Source organism: Netta rufina (assembly GCF_964035555.1).
Source record: "Netta rufina genome assembly, chromosome: 2".
NCBI classification, from domain to species: Eukaryota; Metazoa; Chordata; class Aves; order Anseriformes; family Anatidae; genus Netta; species Netta rufina.
This window is the reverse complement of record NC_140124.1, coordinates 81,111,038-81,122,919: the sequence shown is the minus strand read 5'-3', so window position 1 is coordinate 81,122,919 and position 11,882 is coordinate 81,111,038. Positions and strand designations below refer to the sequence as shown.

The 11,882-nt window shown below is 50.6% G+C and overlaps 1 protein-coding gene across 1 annotated transcript in view; it reads left to right on the top strand.

Moving 5' to 3' along the window:
* Window positions 1–2,436: 2,436 nt before the first annotated feature.
* DUSP22 (dual specificity phosphatase 22) overlaps window positions 2,437–11,882 on the top strand; it is a 40,478-nt gene continuing 31,032 nt past the window's right edge. Inside the window, exons 1-2 of the mRNA XM_084283225.1 lie at window positions 2,437–2,591; window positions 7,354–7,387. Coding sequence (XP_084139351.1) covers window positions 2,571–2,591; window positions 7,354–7,387 — 55 coding nt within the window. The 5' untranslated portion in view covers window positions 2,437–2,570. The remainder of the gene's footprint in view (window positions 2,592–7,353; window positions 7,388–11,882) is intronic.

Below are 11,882 nucleotides of genomic sequence, written 5' to 3'. Positions count from 1 at the left end.
AAAATAGACTTTCAAACCATTAAAAAAATGCAAATATTAAGCATAAGGAATAAGACCCCAAGAAGAAACACTCACTGAACACCATATGTTGATTTAGGTCTGCTGAAGACCAACTTCCATAAATGCATTATGTGATCATTTATTAAACAGCACTGAAGAACTGCAACAATCAGTTTTTGGAATAACTGGCAAGAGGGACGGGTCTGGCAACTATATCAGGATTCCCCCTCTAGAGCTGTGGGGAAGAAAAGCAGATACTATACATCACCCTGAATGTTTAAGGTGCATGTGGATTTCCTCCCACTGCTATTTAATCTTGGTATGTTGCACTCTCCCACTCTACTTTGTGTTCCTTCACTGTAGAAAGCTGCACACATGCAATACAATTCTAACAAGGGAAAGCACTGCAGGCTGAAGTAGACGTCCTGAAGGGAGTCACGAAACTTGAAAATAAAACAGAGAAGACTGCGTGGCACTTCCCATTCTGAAAAATGTTAGATGACTAAGCTAAATGCACTTGTATTCCGTCTGTATTGCCTAAGACAACGTAATGATTTCGCATGTATTGCCCAAGCACAGGACTTTTCAGGGCTCTTCACAAAGGACAAAAATACTGCCCTTTGCAGATGGAGAAACCAAGTTATGGGGAACTGAAGTGACCAGGCAAGACTTCCAGCATATTGAGCATGAGGCTTTCCAGTTATTGTGGACCTCTTAGCACCACACAGATCAGGAGCTTTACTTATTGTTTATCTTTTTGTTTCATGTAAAGAAAGCATTTGCCAGTTGCTGGCAAAGAATTCTTCCACTTTGGGGACAGAATGTGTTGAGTAGTTATTATAGAAAACTGCAATTCAGACCTTTTGGACCTCAGTTGTATTTTGTGTGGCATGACAATAAAGTAAATTGCATTCTGGAGAGCTTTGCCAATGAAATATTAAAGCCAGTATCTGTGATAAAGCTCTCTGCTATGCTTCTCAGAAGGACTGACGAGGAAGGAAGGAGAGAAGTGAAGTACATTAAGTTGGGTAGCTATCCTTCCAGCTTTACAAAGAGCTCCTCTGATGTTTCTGCGACTAAAGACGTGATATACACCACAGACCCTGTGGAGCCTCAGGGATGTCGTGGTGAAGCTAAGATCCTGATCCAAAATGGTCCGGGCTGAAGCATGAGATGGCTTCCTACTGACTTGCTGCCACGGTCCTATGGAGACAACCAAGGAACGTAGAAGGCAGGAGGGGCCCTGAGCCTCCCCTAGCACAGGCTGAGGTGTAGCTCAAAAGTACTCTCAGGCCCTCCCAGTCCAGATATGAGTGGCCTAGCTTCAGCATCCCATGCTGGTTTATTTATTTCCTCTTAAAAGCCCAGGTAAGATTACTCAGCAAACCTCTTGCTAGCAGCCTGCCTCCTGGCACACCTATGTCACAGATGCTGGCTCTGAACTGCCTGCCAGCTGCAGGCAGCTCAAATCAGTCCTGCATCAGCTGCCGAGGGCCTGTGGGGAGCAAGCTGTCACCCCCAGCTACCTGTGGGGCTGGGTCTCCAAATGGGCTCACTGCTGGTGTTGCTCAAGGAAAGGGGCACATGTACAGCTGAGGGCAGCACGGAGGACGCGTGACCGCCTGTCTGCCAGCAGCCAACATTAAATTACAGCTGCAGGTTGTGAAACCACTCCCTGAGAGCATGCTTGTATTGGCAAGCACTGCCTCCACATAGTGTTCCCAGTCCCTTATCTCCCAGCCCTTCCAGAGTTCATCCAGCAGGCGTTTGATACCTGGCCGTGTTGCCCGTCAGCCCTACCGAGGCGTGCCCCACAAACACTTGAGTCACAGGTGACACAGAGACATCCATTTAGTTATTGCATTTATTTTTTTAGGGTATATGTAAAAGCAACTGTGCATAATTGCCTGCAGGATCTTTTAAGTATTTGTGTAAAATCTTGTAAGTTTTGTACCAATGCTTGTACAAATATGAGCAGAGCACCTGAAGAGAGCTGCACAGCAGCGTGCTTCCTGCTGCTCATGAAGGATGTGTTATTTCGGCAGGTTATGAGGCTGGTTAATGGGGTAGATGAGACATGAGCCATGAAGGATGTGTTACTTGGGCAGGATATAGGGCTGGTTAATGGGGTAGAGGAGAGGTGAGCCACTAGGGATGTATTACTTGGGCAGGTTATCGGGGAAGGTTTTACACACTTGCATGTATGAACTGCGCATATCCCCTACACCTTTCCCCACTACTCTAATGTAGGACTCGGGCAGCCGTGCCCCTACCGGGGCGCTGCCCCCTCCCCGCCCTCACTGCGCCCGCCATGCCGCCGGGCTCTCCAGGTGGGGCAGGCACGCGCGGGGGCCGCCGGGAGTTGTAGTTCCTTGCAGCTCCTAGCAGCTTGGCGGAGCGGCGGCGGGGACTACAACCCCCAGGGCCGCCGGCGGCGGGGGCTCCGCGGCTCCGGCCGCCCGGGGGAGGCGGCGCGGCAGCGGGGGCGGCGGAGGGGAGCCGAGCCGAGCCGCGCCGTGCCCTGCCCGCTGCGCGCCCGTGCCCCATGCGGCGTGCGGGCGGCGGGAGCCATGGGGAATGGCATGAACAAGGTAACGCCGCCGGGGGCACGGCCCCGACGCCCCCCCCTGCACCGCACCTGCCCGCCGAACAAAGGAGGGGAGAGAAAAGAGGGGAGGGGGTTGTCCCCGGCGCGTTTCGGGGGCTGATTTTTCCCTTTTTTATTTTTTTTTTTAATTTTTTTAATGTGTATGATTTTATTTTATTTTATTACGTATTTATTTTTTTTAATTATTATTATATTTTTTTTTTTTCCCGGGGCGCGCTTCCTGCCTGGCCGCAGCCCGGGGGTGGGGGTGGGGTCCCGGTTTGGGTGATGCTCTCCCGGTTTCGGTGATGCTCCCCCAGTTTGGGTGATGCTCCCCCGGCCGCCCCACGCCTTCCCAGCCCCTTCTCCCCACCCCTTCCCCTTCTCGACGCCTCCCCCTCCCCATATTCCCACCCGTGCTCCCCCCCCAGCAGCCTGCAAGCCCACCAGGCTCAGCCCATGCCCCACACTGGAGGGGCAGGCAAGTGCTAGAGAAGGAAGATGGAGCTGAGCTGCTCAGGGTGTTGGCTTTTTGGCAGTGGGGGCTCATCCTCAGCGCCCGTTTCCCTCCACCTAGTGAGTTTATAGGACCAGCACCTCCCCTGGTCTTTCTTCCTAGGTCCCAGGTTTCAGATTCTGGGGATCGCCTTGTGATAGGTATTGATGCCTTGCAGGTATCTTCTAGGAGCAACCAGGGAGGAAGGGACACAGCTGGAGAGGCTTCCCTTGGGTTCCTGGGATGTCTGTAGCGTGTTGCAGGGAAAGTTTGGAGTTGCCCTGTTGTTCTGAGTGTTTTGATGAAAGATGCCAATGTTGTAATGTGAACAAACACCATTCCCAGCCCCCTGAAGCTTAGCACTCGTTGCCTTGCGTCTCGCTCTGGTACCGTGTGAGCAGGCTCTCTGTGACTCAGGGAAATTTGGTCTTTTGGGTTCTGTTCGCTGTCACCCTGCCGTGCTCCAGACAGGGCGCTCAGCACGGGCGTAGCCCTGCTCTGCTTTTCCCCCTCCGCTCTTCCCACTGACACCAAAAGGATGAAACAACGTCCAGCAGGTCGGGGAGAGTTGGCTCCTTTAAGGAGGCTACTGCCACCTTGGGTACTGGCCATCAGGGTTTATTTTTGTAGGGGTCCCGTGTGCAGGTCTGGGACTTGCCACCTTCAGAATGTGCCCCTGGATCATCTGTTCCTTTTGATCTTGGGAGCCAGCGGGAGCTGGAGGGGCGAGGAGAGGTGCGGAGTCACCAGTGCCGACACTGGGGGCTGCTTGCTTGGCTCGCTGTAGCCTGCCAGTACAAATTACCTTGGTTTCCAACTGGTTTTTATTTTCCTGGTAGAGTTATACGTGCACAATAGAAGAAAATAAGCAGCTTATCCAATGGTGGATTATTTCGTTTAGAGAATCCCTTTGTACTGGAGCCAGGGGAAGAGGATTAGTGGTGACCTGTAACGGGTATGGGTAAGGAAAAGCCCCCGAGACCGCTACAGCTGCTGTTGCTGCTCTTGGATGCTGAGCCTTTCGCAGTGGCATGGTCGCCTCCTCTTTTTCTGTCACATGATATTGATGTATTTCATGGCAAATAGTAGTTGCACCTGACCTTACGTGGCCATTGGTGCTGACTGGAGGGCTTGAGGCCTGACATACACTTATTTTTAGTTGGGGGCGTTTCTTTAGTTTTCTCCGTAAAACTACCTGCATTTACTTTTTTATTGAGGCCGTCCAAGCCTCATTTTTCCCAAACTGAACCAAAAGCATTGGTATATAATACTCTTTTTATGCAGCTCAGAGAAATGTTACCTGTTAAGGCTACAGAAAGGCAGTTGGCTGCTGACTGTGCGACGGCTTCAAACCGATCTCGTAGCTACTATTAATTTTTGGTGCTTTACTTCTTAATCTCTAAGTACAGAATGAGTAACTGGGTCTGATTTGGGAAATTGGGCGGCCTGGTTCGTTTTTGCGCTTCGACTCCTAAACAAAGTTCAGGCTGAAGCCTGTGGTTGAGAATGACGAAGACGGTTTTCCAGGAGCTCAAGTCTAGTGGCCAAGATGGTGAGAGATCAATGGAGCCAGCAGCACTCAGATCTGATTATCTGCAAACAGGGTGTGATTAGAGGAGAGCTCTCCCTGGGCCTTAGTCCTGTGTCCCGTTAAGGTTAGTTAACCTTATCTCTGCAAGAAGGGCAGATAAGCTGTGGGGGCTGATTGGTAAGACACGTGAACCAGCGTGGACACTCGCAGCTGGTGCGTGCACTTCTGTGGAAGCCGGCAAAGCTGGGCCAGTTATCCCTCTGCTTTGCTGCCTGACGAGGCAGGTGGTCTGCACCTCCTGCAGCATCCTTCTGTCTCTGTGGGAAGCCTGATGGATGGACGGACTTCTCCAGAGCACCAGTGCCTCAGGAAGCAGTGTTGGGCAAGGAGTGGGATGCTCTGCATTAAGTATCTATCTAACCAGGGGACAGCAGCCAAGTAGCCCTTCGAGCTGTTCTCCAGAGAAGCACCTTTTCCAAGAGGACTGATGAAGAAGCGTTAGCTGTGCACCATAAAGCTCTGCCCTTGTGTGAGGCGCAGGGTGTGAGCCTCTCTCCTGCGAGGCATGTCCGAGGACAGGCGTTGCTCCCCTCGCTGCTGGGCTGTGCACGCTTCGACATCTGTTATTTAGCCTGCGGTCATTTTCTCAATGTTTCGGGTTATATAAAGAGGCTACTGTTTTTATTCAGAAAGCGGTGGGTGCGGAGTTGACGAAAACAACCACCTTATTTTTTTTTTTTTCTTTGCTGACTCCCATCCCTTCTCTCACACGCCCCTGGCAGCAGCCATCGGCCTTCGTTTCGCGCGGCCTGGAGTTGCAGTTACTGGAGGCAGTGTGAGATGACACAGCTGAAAGTTCCCAGCCGTAGTCTGGTGCCGAAGTATTAGTCAGCATGGTACGAAGATTCACTTCTTTCCAGGTAGCTTTCACCCAGAGTAATGTTTCTTGCTTCTAGAATGACTAGGACAACTAGGGCTGACAGCTGTCCTTGGTTGCACGGTGCCCTAATTTTCAGCATCGCCTGGTGATGCACAGAAGCAAACTTCTGGACCTTTCCACCTTTGCCAACAGCCATCTAAAAAGCCTTCTTCAGTCCCTCTGCCCCGGTGCTGCTTGGTATCTCTTTAATTTATAATGTGCAACCTTAATGACCGTGACTGGAATTTAAGCTTTCGTCATCTCCCGAGAGCATGCATTTGATGCAGAACAACATCCTGGAGTCTAAAAGGCTGTGCTGCACGGCAGCGGGGTTGTGATTTCAGACTTGGGCTGCAGATAGGAGATACCAGGCTGCTATTTAAAACTACCAGGAAGGCTGTTCGGGGAGGGTTTTAAGCTGAGGGAGCTGGCTGGAGTGGCCTGATTAGGGAAATTGGTTCCTAATTAGGCTCTCTTTTGCTTTAGAGCATGATTTTTGTTTGCAAAACCGGGCCCATAGCAGCGGCGTCTGCTGCCTTGCCTGGCTTCTAGCAGCGTCATCAGGCGTGCCTAAAATAATAAATCAGTCCAGGAAACCCTGAGTCTTCTCTGTTTCTCATAAGCCTAGGTGGATAACAGCCACCACAACACTTTTGCCAGGTGAAAGGCACGGCCTCGAGGCAGACCAGGGCTGCCTTTCAGCAGGAGGGCTGCTGCGAAGGGGGGGGATTATCGAGCGATAATCCCTGACGAAAAGCCCTCCGCGGTTTTCGGGGCTTTGCGGCTGCCGGGCCGAGCAAAACGGGAGGAGTTTTCCCTTTAAATAGCCCCGCTGGAGATGCTGTTGCCGCTGTTGCGATGACACTGGGGTGTTGCTAAGGCTTTGGGAAGCCGGTGCTGACATCTCCGTATGGGTGGCATGCGCTGCATGCGCCCGGGACAAATGGCTCGTGCGCGCGCCCCGCCGCGCTTCTGGTCCCTTCAAAGGATGTGGGCGTGGGTGGGATCGTCCAGGTGGCAGAAAGCGAAATTTTGGGCCAGAAGGCACGAGCTGGGTCTGCCCGGGTGTTTTATTTTTACGTCCTCGCTGCCGTTTCCAAGCCGGGAGGGTTATGACAGGGTGTGTGTGTGCGTGTGGAGGGGGGGGTAGCGCCGCATGTTCACCCGGCTGTGCGTGCACGTGTCCTCGGGCTGCCTGACCTTGACGCTCACAAGTTGAGGAAAGTCCTGTAACCGAGACCCGAGCGTGCTTCTAGGAGGGCAGGGGAGGAAAACGCAACTCTCGGGCTTTCATCAGTTCTCGCCCCGTGAAGGCACGAGGAGCTGCACGCAGCGATTCGCCCCGCCGGGGCTGCAGCCCCCCTTGCAGGGTGTTGTGCTTTGAAAGTTTCGCTGGAGTTTGCTTTGCAGTGCTTTGTCCAGCCTGCTTAGCAGCTTTAGGCAAATTGCCTTCTCCTTTCGAAGTTTCAGCATTAGTGAAATCAGGGCAGCTCTTATCGCGCCGTGGGGGGGAGGACGGGGTGCGAGGCCCACTCCATGTTCCTCAAACACCTCTCGTATCCTCGGGGAGCACCCCTCATGCCAGCCTCCATGTTATTAACAACCCCTAGTTATCAGTGAAAGCCTCCAAAGTGTGGTGTACCTGGAACAACACAGCTTGAGACGGCTGCAGAGGTGCACAGAAAGCCATCGGCGCTTTTTGGAGTGCCTTTGACAATAGTCTGCTAGAGTAGTATGTTCCATCCTGTATGCAAATCGCACTTTGTCAAGCTGTGTTACCACAAGACATCTATATTTGATACTATATTTCTTTCTCACAGATTCTGCCCGGCTTGTTCATTGGCAACTTTAAAGGTAAGATTAGTTTTATCCTTTTCTCTAGGCTTGTTTAACGGGGGTCTTGAGGTGTTGTTTCGCAGGCCTGCCCGGTTCCCTGATGGCTCTGCAGCTTCTCTAACCCCGTCTTGCTTCGTTCCTGGATTCACCTGGCAGTGCTTAAAGAAGATCCTGTGTGCTCTGTCGTCCGTGTGCTGCGCTGCTGCAAGTACTTTAAGAGAAGAAAAACGAGCACCATCTCCTCGGTGCATGCTTCGGCTGGGATTCCTAAACACTGGCCTGCCTTAAACGATTCCTGTGCTAGGCAGGCAAGCATGTGAGCCAGGCAGATTCTTTATAAGGCGTATTGCGAGCCCTCCTTATAAGTAAAGGCTTAGCATGCCTCCTGCTCATTGCTTTCATTATTTTGGTTATTTATAACAGCTGCTAAAGAGTTCTGTTATCACTGCATGCGAGACCAGCAGGTCTGCAGGCTGCTGTCTGACCACTGATACTTGGGCTGTCCGTGCTGCAGGTGTGCCATTCTCTGGATTGTTCACCCTTTTGCACGAGGTTTCTTTCTCGTGCATAGAAAGACAGAACCACGTTTAGGTACAACAGGAAGCTTTTTACATGGGCATCCCAATAAACGACCTGTTGTGAAAGCAGTCTGTTAGCAGCAGCTCCAGCTGACTGTCCCTGCTCGGAAATGAGCGGGTGCTGCCTGTACACTCGTGTTGATACATGCTGTTAGCTAGCAGGCAGGACTCAGGGGCTACTGCAATGTTGTACCCTTCCTGGTCTGTTGGATATCGTAGCTGCTCTGTTAAAATTGGACAAGGTTTGCACTGGATTCGGGTGCTGTATGTCTTCTCTGTTCCACTCTCTCTCCCCCTCCTCCACCCAAACCTGCAACTTCACTTTTCTTTCTCTGAACTGCTGTCTGCTGTCCCTGACTCTGGCCATACCAACCCACGGTCCATGCTGCCCCTGCCACGGTAAGGGAAGTGAAAGGACAGAGACAAGCGTATAGTGGTGGAAGTTGGCGAGTTGGCAATGAGAGGAGGAGAAAAAGGAAGGGGAAAAAAGGAAAATCAGGGGAAGAGGATAGGTTTGGAGACTCCTTGGATTGACCACGGCATTGAGCCAGTGACAAAACTAGCTTGCTCACGGCCACATTGCTTCCTTCTCTTTGTCAAACAATGTGGGCGAGGGGCAGGATGGGAGGATGGATGCCGGGCAGCAGAGTCCTTCAGGACGGCTCTCGCTTCGTCCCTCTTGCTGCAGCAGCCCTGCTGGTGAGCCCTTGACAGCTGCCCAGGGGAGTGAAACTCAGCTCGGTTTCTCGGTGCCCTTCTGCTTCCAGCCGGTGAACAACTTGGCCAGCTGAGGGGAGGTGGCCAGGGTTGTGGAGTGAGTCAGTGCTGCTGCCTGTGCCAGGGCTGTGTTGTGGGCTCTGTTTTTATATTCATTAAAAACGGGGCAAATCAGTCAGTTAATTATTGCTGCGACCTCTGGTCACGTTGCATTTAATTGTCAGCCATCACAAGCATCTGATACTGCATCTCACGTACACGAAGAGGAAAAGAAAAGGTTGGTGTTGCAGTACTTCACTAATACAAAAGCAAATTCTCACAATTTTGTTTTTTTCTTTCTGCACACCCTACCTGCTTCATAGCGATTGCAATAAGCTTTCCGTGCAGTGAAGTCACCCAATTTCGGAACAGGCTATTGATTTATCACCAAAGTGTATTTCTGGTGTAATCCGATTACCGTGTTCTTGGGGCATGCTCTGATTTGTGGCACTCCTTCAAAAAGTGACTAATAATGTTGAGGCTTCCATAAAGGGGATTGTTGCTGGGAAATACTCGGCAGCACACAGTTGGGCTCGGTTGGAGTCTCCCGGTTTGGGCAGCAGAAGCATCTAGCTCCTTCTAAAGACACGGGTTTAGGGAATGGTTTCCTGTAATGCCCCTCAGAGCAGCCTAGCTGTTTATTCAGCTGGAATTGAATACAGCTGCATCTGGTCAGCAAGAGCAAGGCTGCATCCCTGGCATTGCTCATCTCTCCTGGATGCAGAGCTGGGGCACCCTCAGAGCCTGTGTGCAGGGGGAGAGGAGAGGAGGGAGCTTCCTCCAGAAGGGGAGCCTCTGAAACGCTCTGATCTGCCCTCTGGAGGATGGTCTCTCTCCTCCTCGCTCCAGTGACTGTGCAGGGAGCCCAGGCAGGCAGGCTTTCCTCAGCTAGGTCCTGGAAACGCTGTTCTGTGCACGCTCATCTCTCCCTGCTGCACGGAGACCTCTGGAGAAGCTGGCAGCCTAAAGGAAAAGGGATGTTTTTCCAATTCCTGCTTTCCTGGTAAATGAAAGCAGGGTGTGGAAAGATGCTAAATAGGGCAGTCCTGGAGGTGCATTGTCCAGAGATGGCAAAAAAGGAGCTCGCCCCTTCTGGTTCGTGTGCTGCTGCTGCTGTGCAAGCCTTCAGGCACACAGGATGTGAGGCATTTTTGTAACTGCCTCGGGGTCCTCAGGTGAGAAAGTCGCATGTAGTCCTGGTTATGGAAAGCACTGAAGCACGTGCTGAAACCCCACTAGGCCCACAGCGCTTGAGTACGTCCCCGTTTGTTGTCTCTGAAGATCTGTGGGCATTATTCTACTCGGGCAGTAGCACGTTGAAGCTGTAGTATGTTTCCCGAGTCAGCGTGTTTGAGGTTGCACAGCTAGAGGGCAGAAAAATTCAAGAAGAACCACAGGTGTCCACACAAAGTACTCTAGTCCGAGCTCAGTGTGAAAGCCCAGAGGGAAACAGGGCTCTTGGGCTTCTTCAGTGAAAGTTAGTGAGGAGCTGCTTCGTTGTAAAGGGGATGGGAGGGCTAGGGGAGCAACATGAGGTAGAAGTAGTAAGCTCTTCTGCCTGGCTCTTCTTTGGGGGGAATTTTGGTTTGTTCCTTTCAGGTGAAATTCAATCCTGCAGCCCTCAGAAGACAAGGAATTTATTGTGGGATTGTCTGTGTCCTCCGTGCTGGAAACTTGATTTCCCTTGAAAGGCACCTGATGAAAATAGATGCTTTGTTTCTTAACAGACTGAGCTTTTTAGCCTTTTCCTGCACAAATAGAACAACTTATTTTTTTTTTCTCATCTGAGGCTCCAAGTGAGTGCTTGTTTGCCTCAAAAACCAAAAGATGTTGCAGTAGTGAGCCCCAGAGATTCAAGGGTGTTTCTACCTTGAGTATTTAAAGAGCTTGTGTCCTTCCTTGCTTGTACTCATAGTTGGAAGATTCGAGTTTTTCCAATGGAATATTTGGGGGCTTTTTGATTTGAAGGGGAAAGCCACAATATGAGGTTTAATTCCCCTGAAGAGTCCGGTGTTGCCGTGGATGACCTGGAGAGTCTTGGGAAAGTTTGTGCCCTTCCTGTTCCTGAATATAAAATGGCAGTGCCCCCCAAGTGGCTCTGCTGTGTTTCTAGATCCATCCTCCTAACAGCTTTTTAGTGCTTGTGGGAAAAGTTCCCTTTTTCTAAGGCTTTGTTTCAGGTATTGAGAACAGGAGAGACTGCGGTTTCTATTCCCTTTTCCAGGTTCATCTTTTAAAGGAAGACCTTGTATAGGTACTGTCACTAAAGAGAGCATCGGGCACTTTTCCTCAGCTTCCTCACTCCCTGCAAACGTCCTCCTGAGAGTCTGGGACAAAATATTTGCTAGAATGTAATATGAAGTGGTGATGGGAGGTGTGGAGTCTTTGTGCAGGTGCGTTGTGTGTGTGAGTGTGGGTCACTGCACTCTGCTCTCCCATCAGGAGAGCTTTGATCCATTCATTTTCAGTAATAGCTCTCAGTGGTCTGAACCACTGGAGATTAGGTTTTCCTTAAAATCCTAGAATCATTGAAATTGGAAAAGACCTGGTCCAACATGTCCCTTGGTGCCACATCCACACGTCCCTTAAATACCTCCAGGGATGGGGACTCCACCACTTCCTTGGGCAGCCTGTTCCAGTGCCTCACCATCCTCTTCTGAGAAGAAGTTCTTCCTAATACCCAGTCTAAACCTCCCCTTTAAATGGCTCCCTTGTTCTCTGTAAAGCAGAATATAAAGAGTAGAAGAAAAGGTGTTTTATTTAAAAACACGCACAAACCAAACAAGGAAATGCTAGAGATGATGAAACTCTGGAGTCTCCGTTTGTCTGCAGGTTGAGACCTGACAACGTTGTACTTAGGGGCCTCACTTGCTTTGTTTTTGTATACATAACCTAAAATTTTATGCTGAAAATCTAATAGCTACTAGCATACTGCATGACAAGCACGTTTCTTTTCATGGTAACAGCAGAGTCAATTTGGCTTTGGCAGAGGAAGAAGAAAGGATGTCTTTAGTATGGAATAGCTAGCTAACCAAGGGGAGGAAAGGTAACAAACTGAAAATATGAAATGAAATCGTCTCCACTGTGTGGTGACATCTAATCTTCTAAATTAACAGGTGTGGTGCAGTTACATGTTGCAGATTGAAACCTGTGCCACTGAAATACTTTTTTTTCGTGTT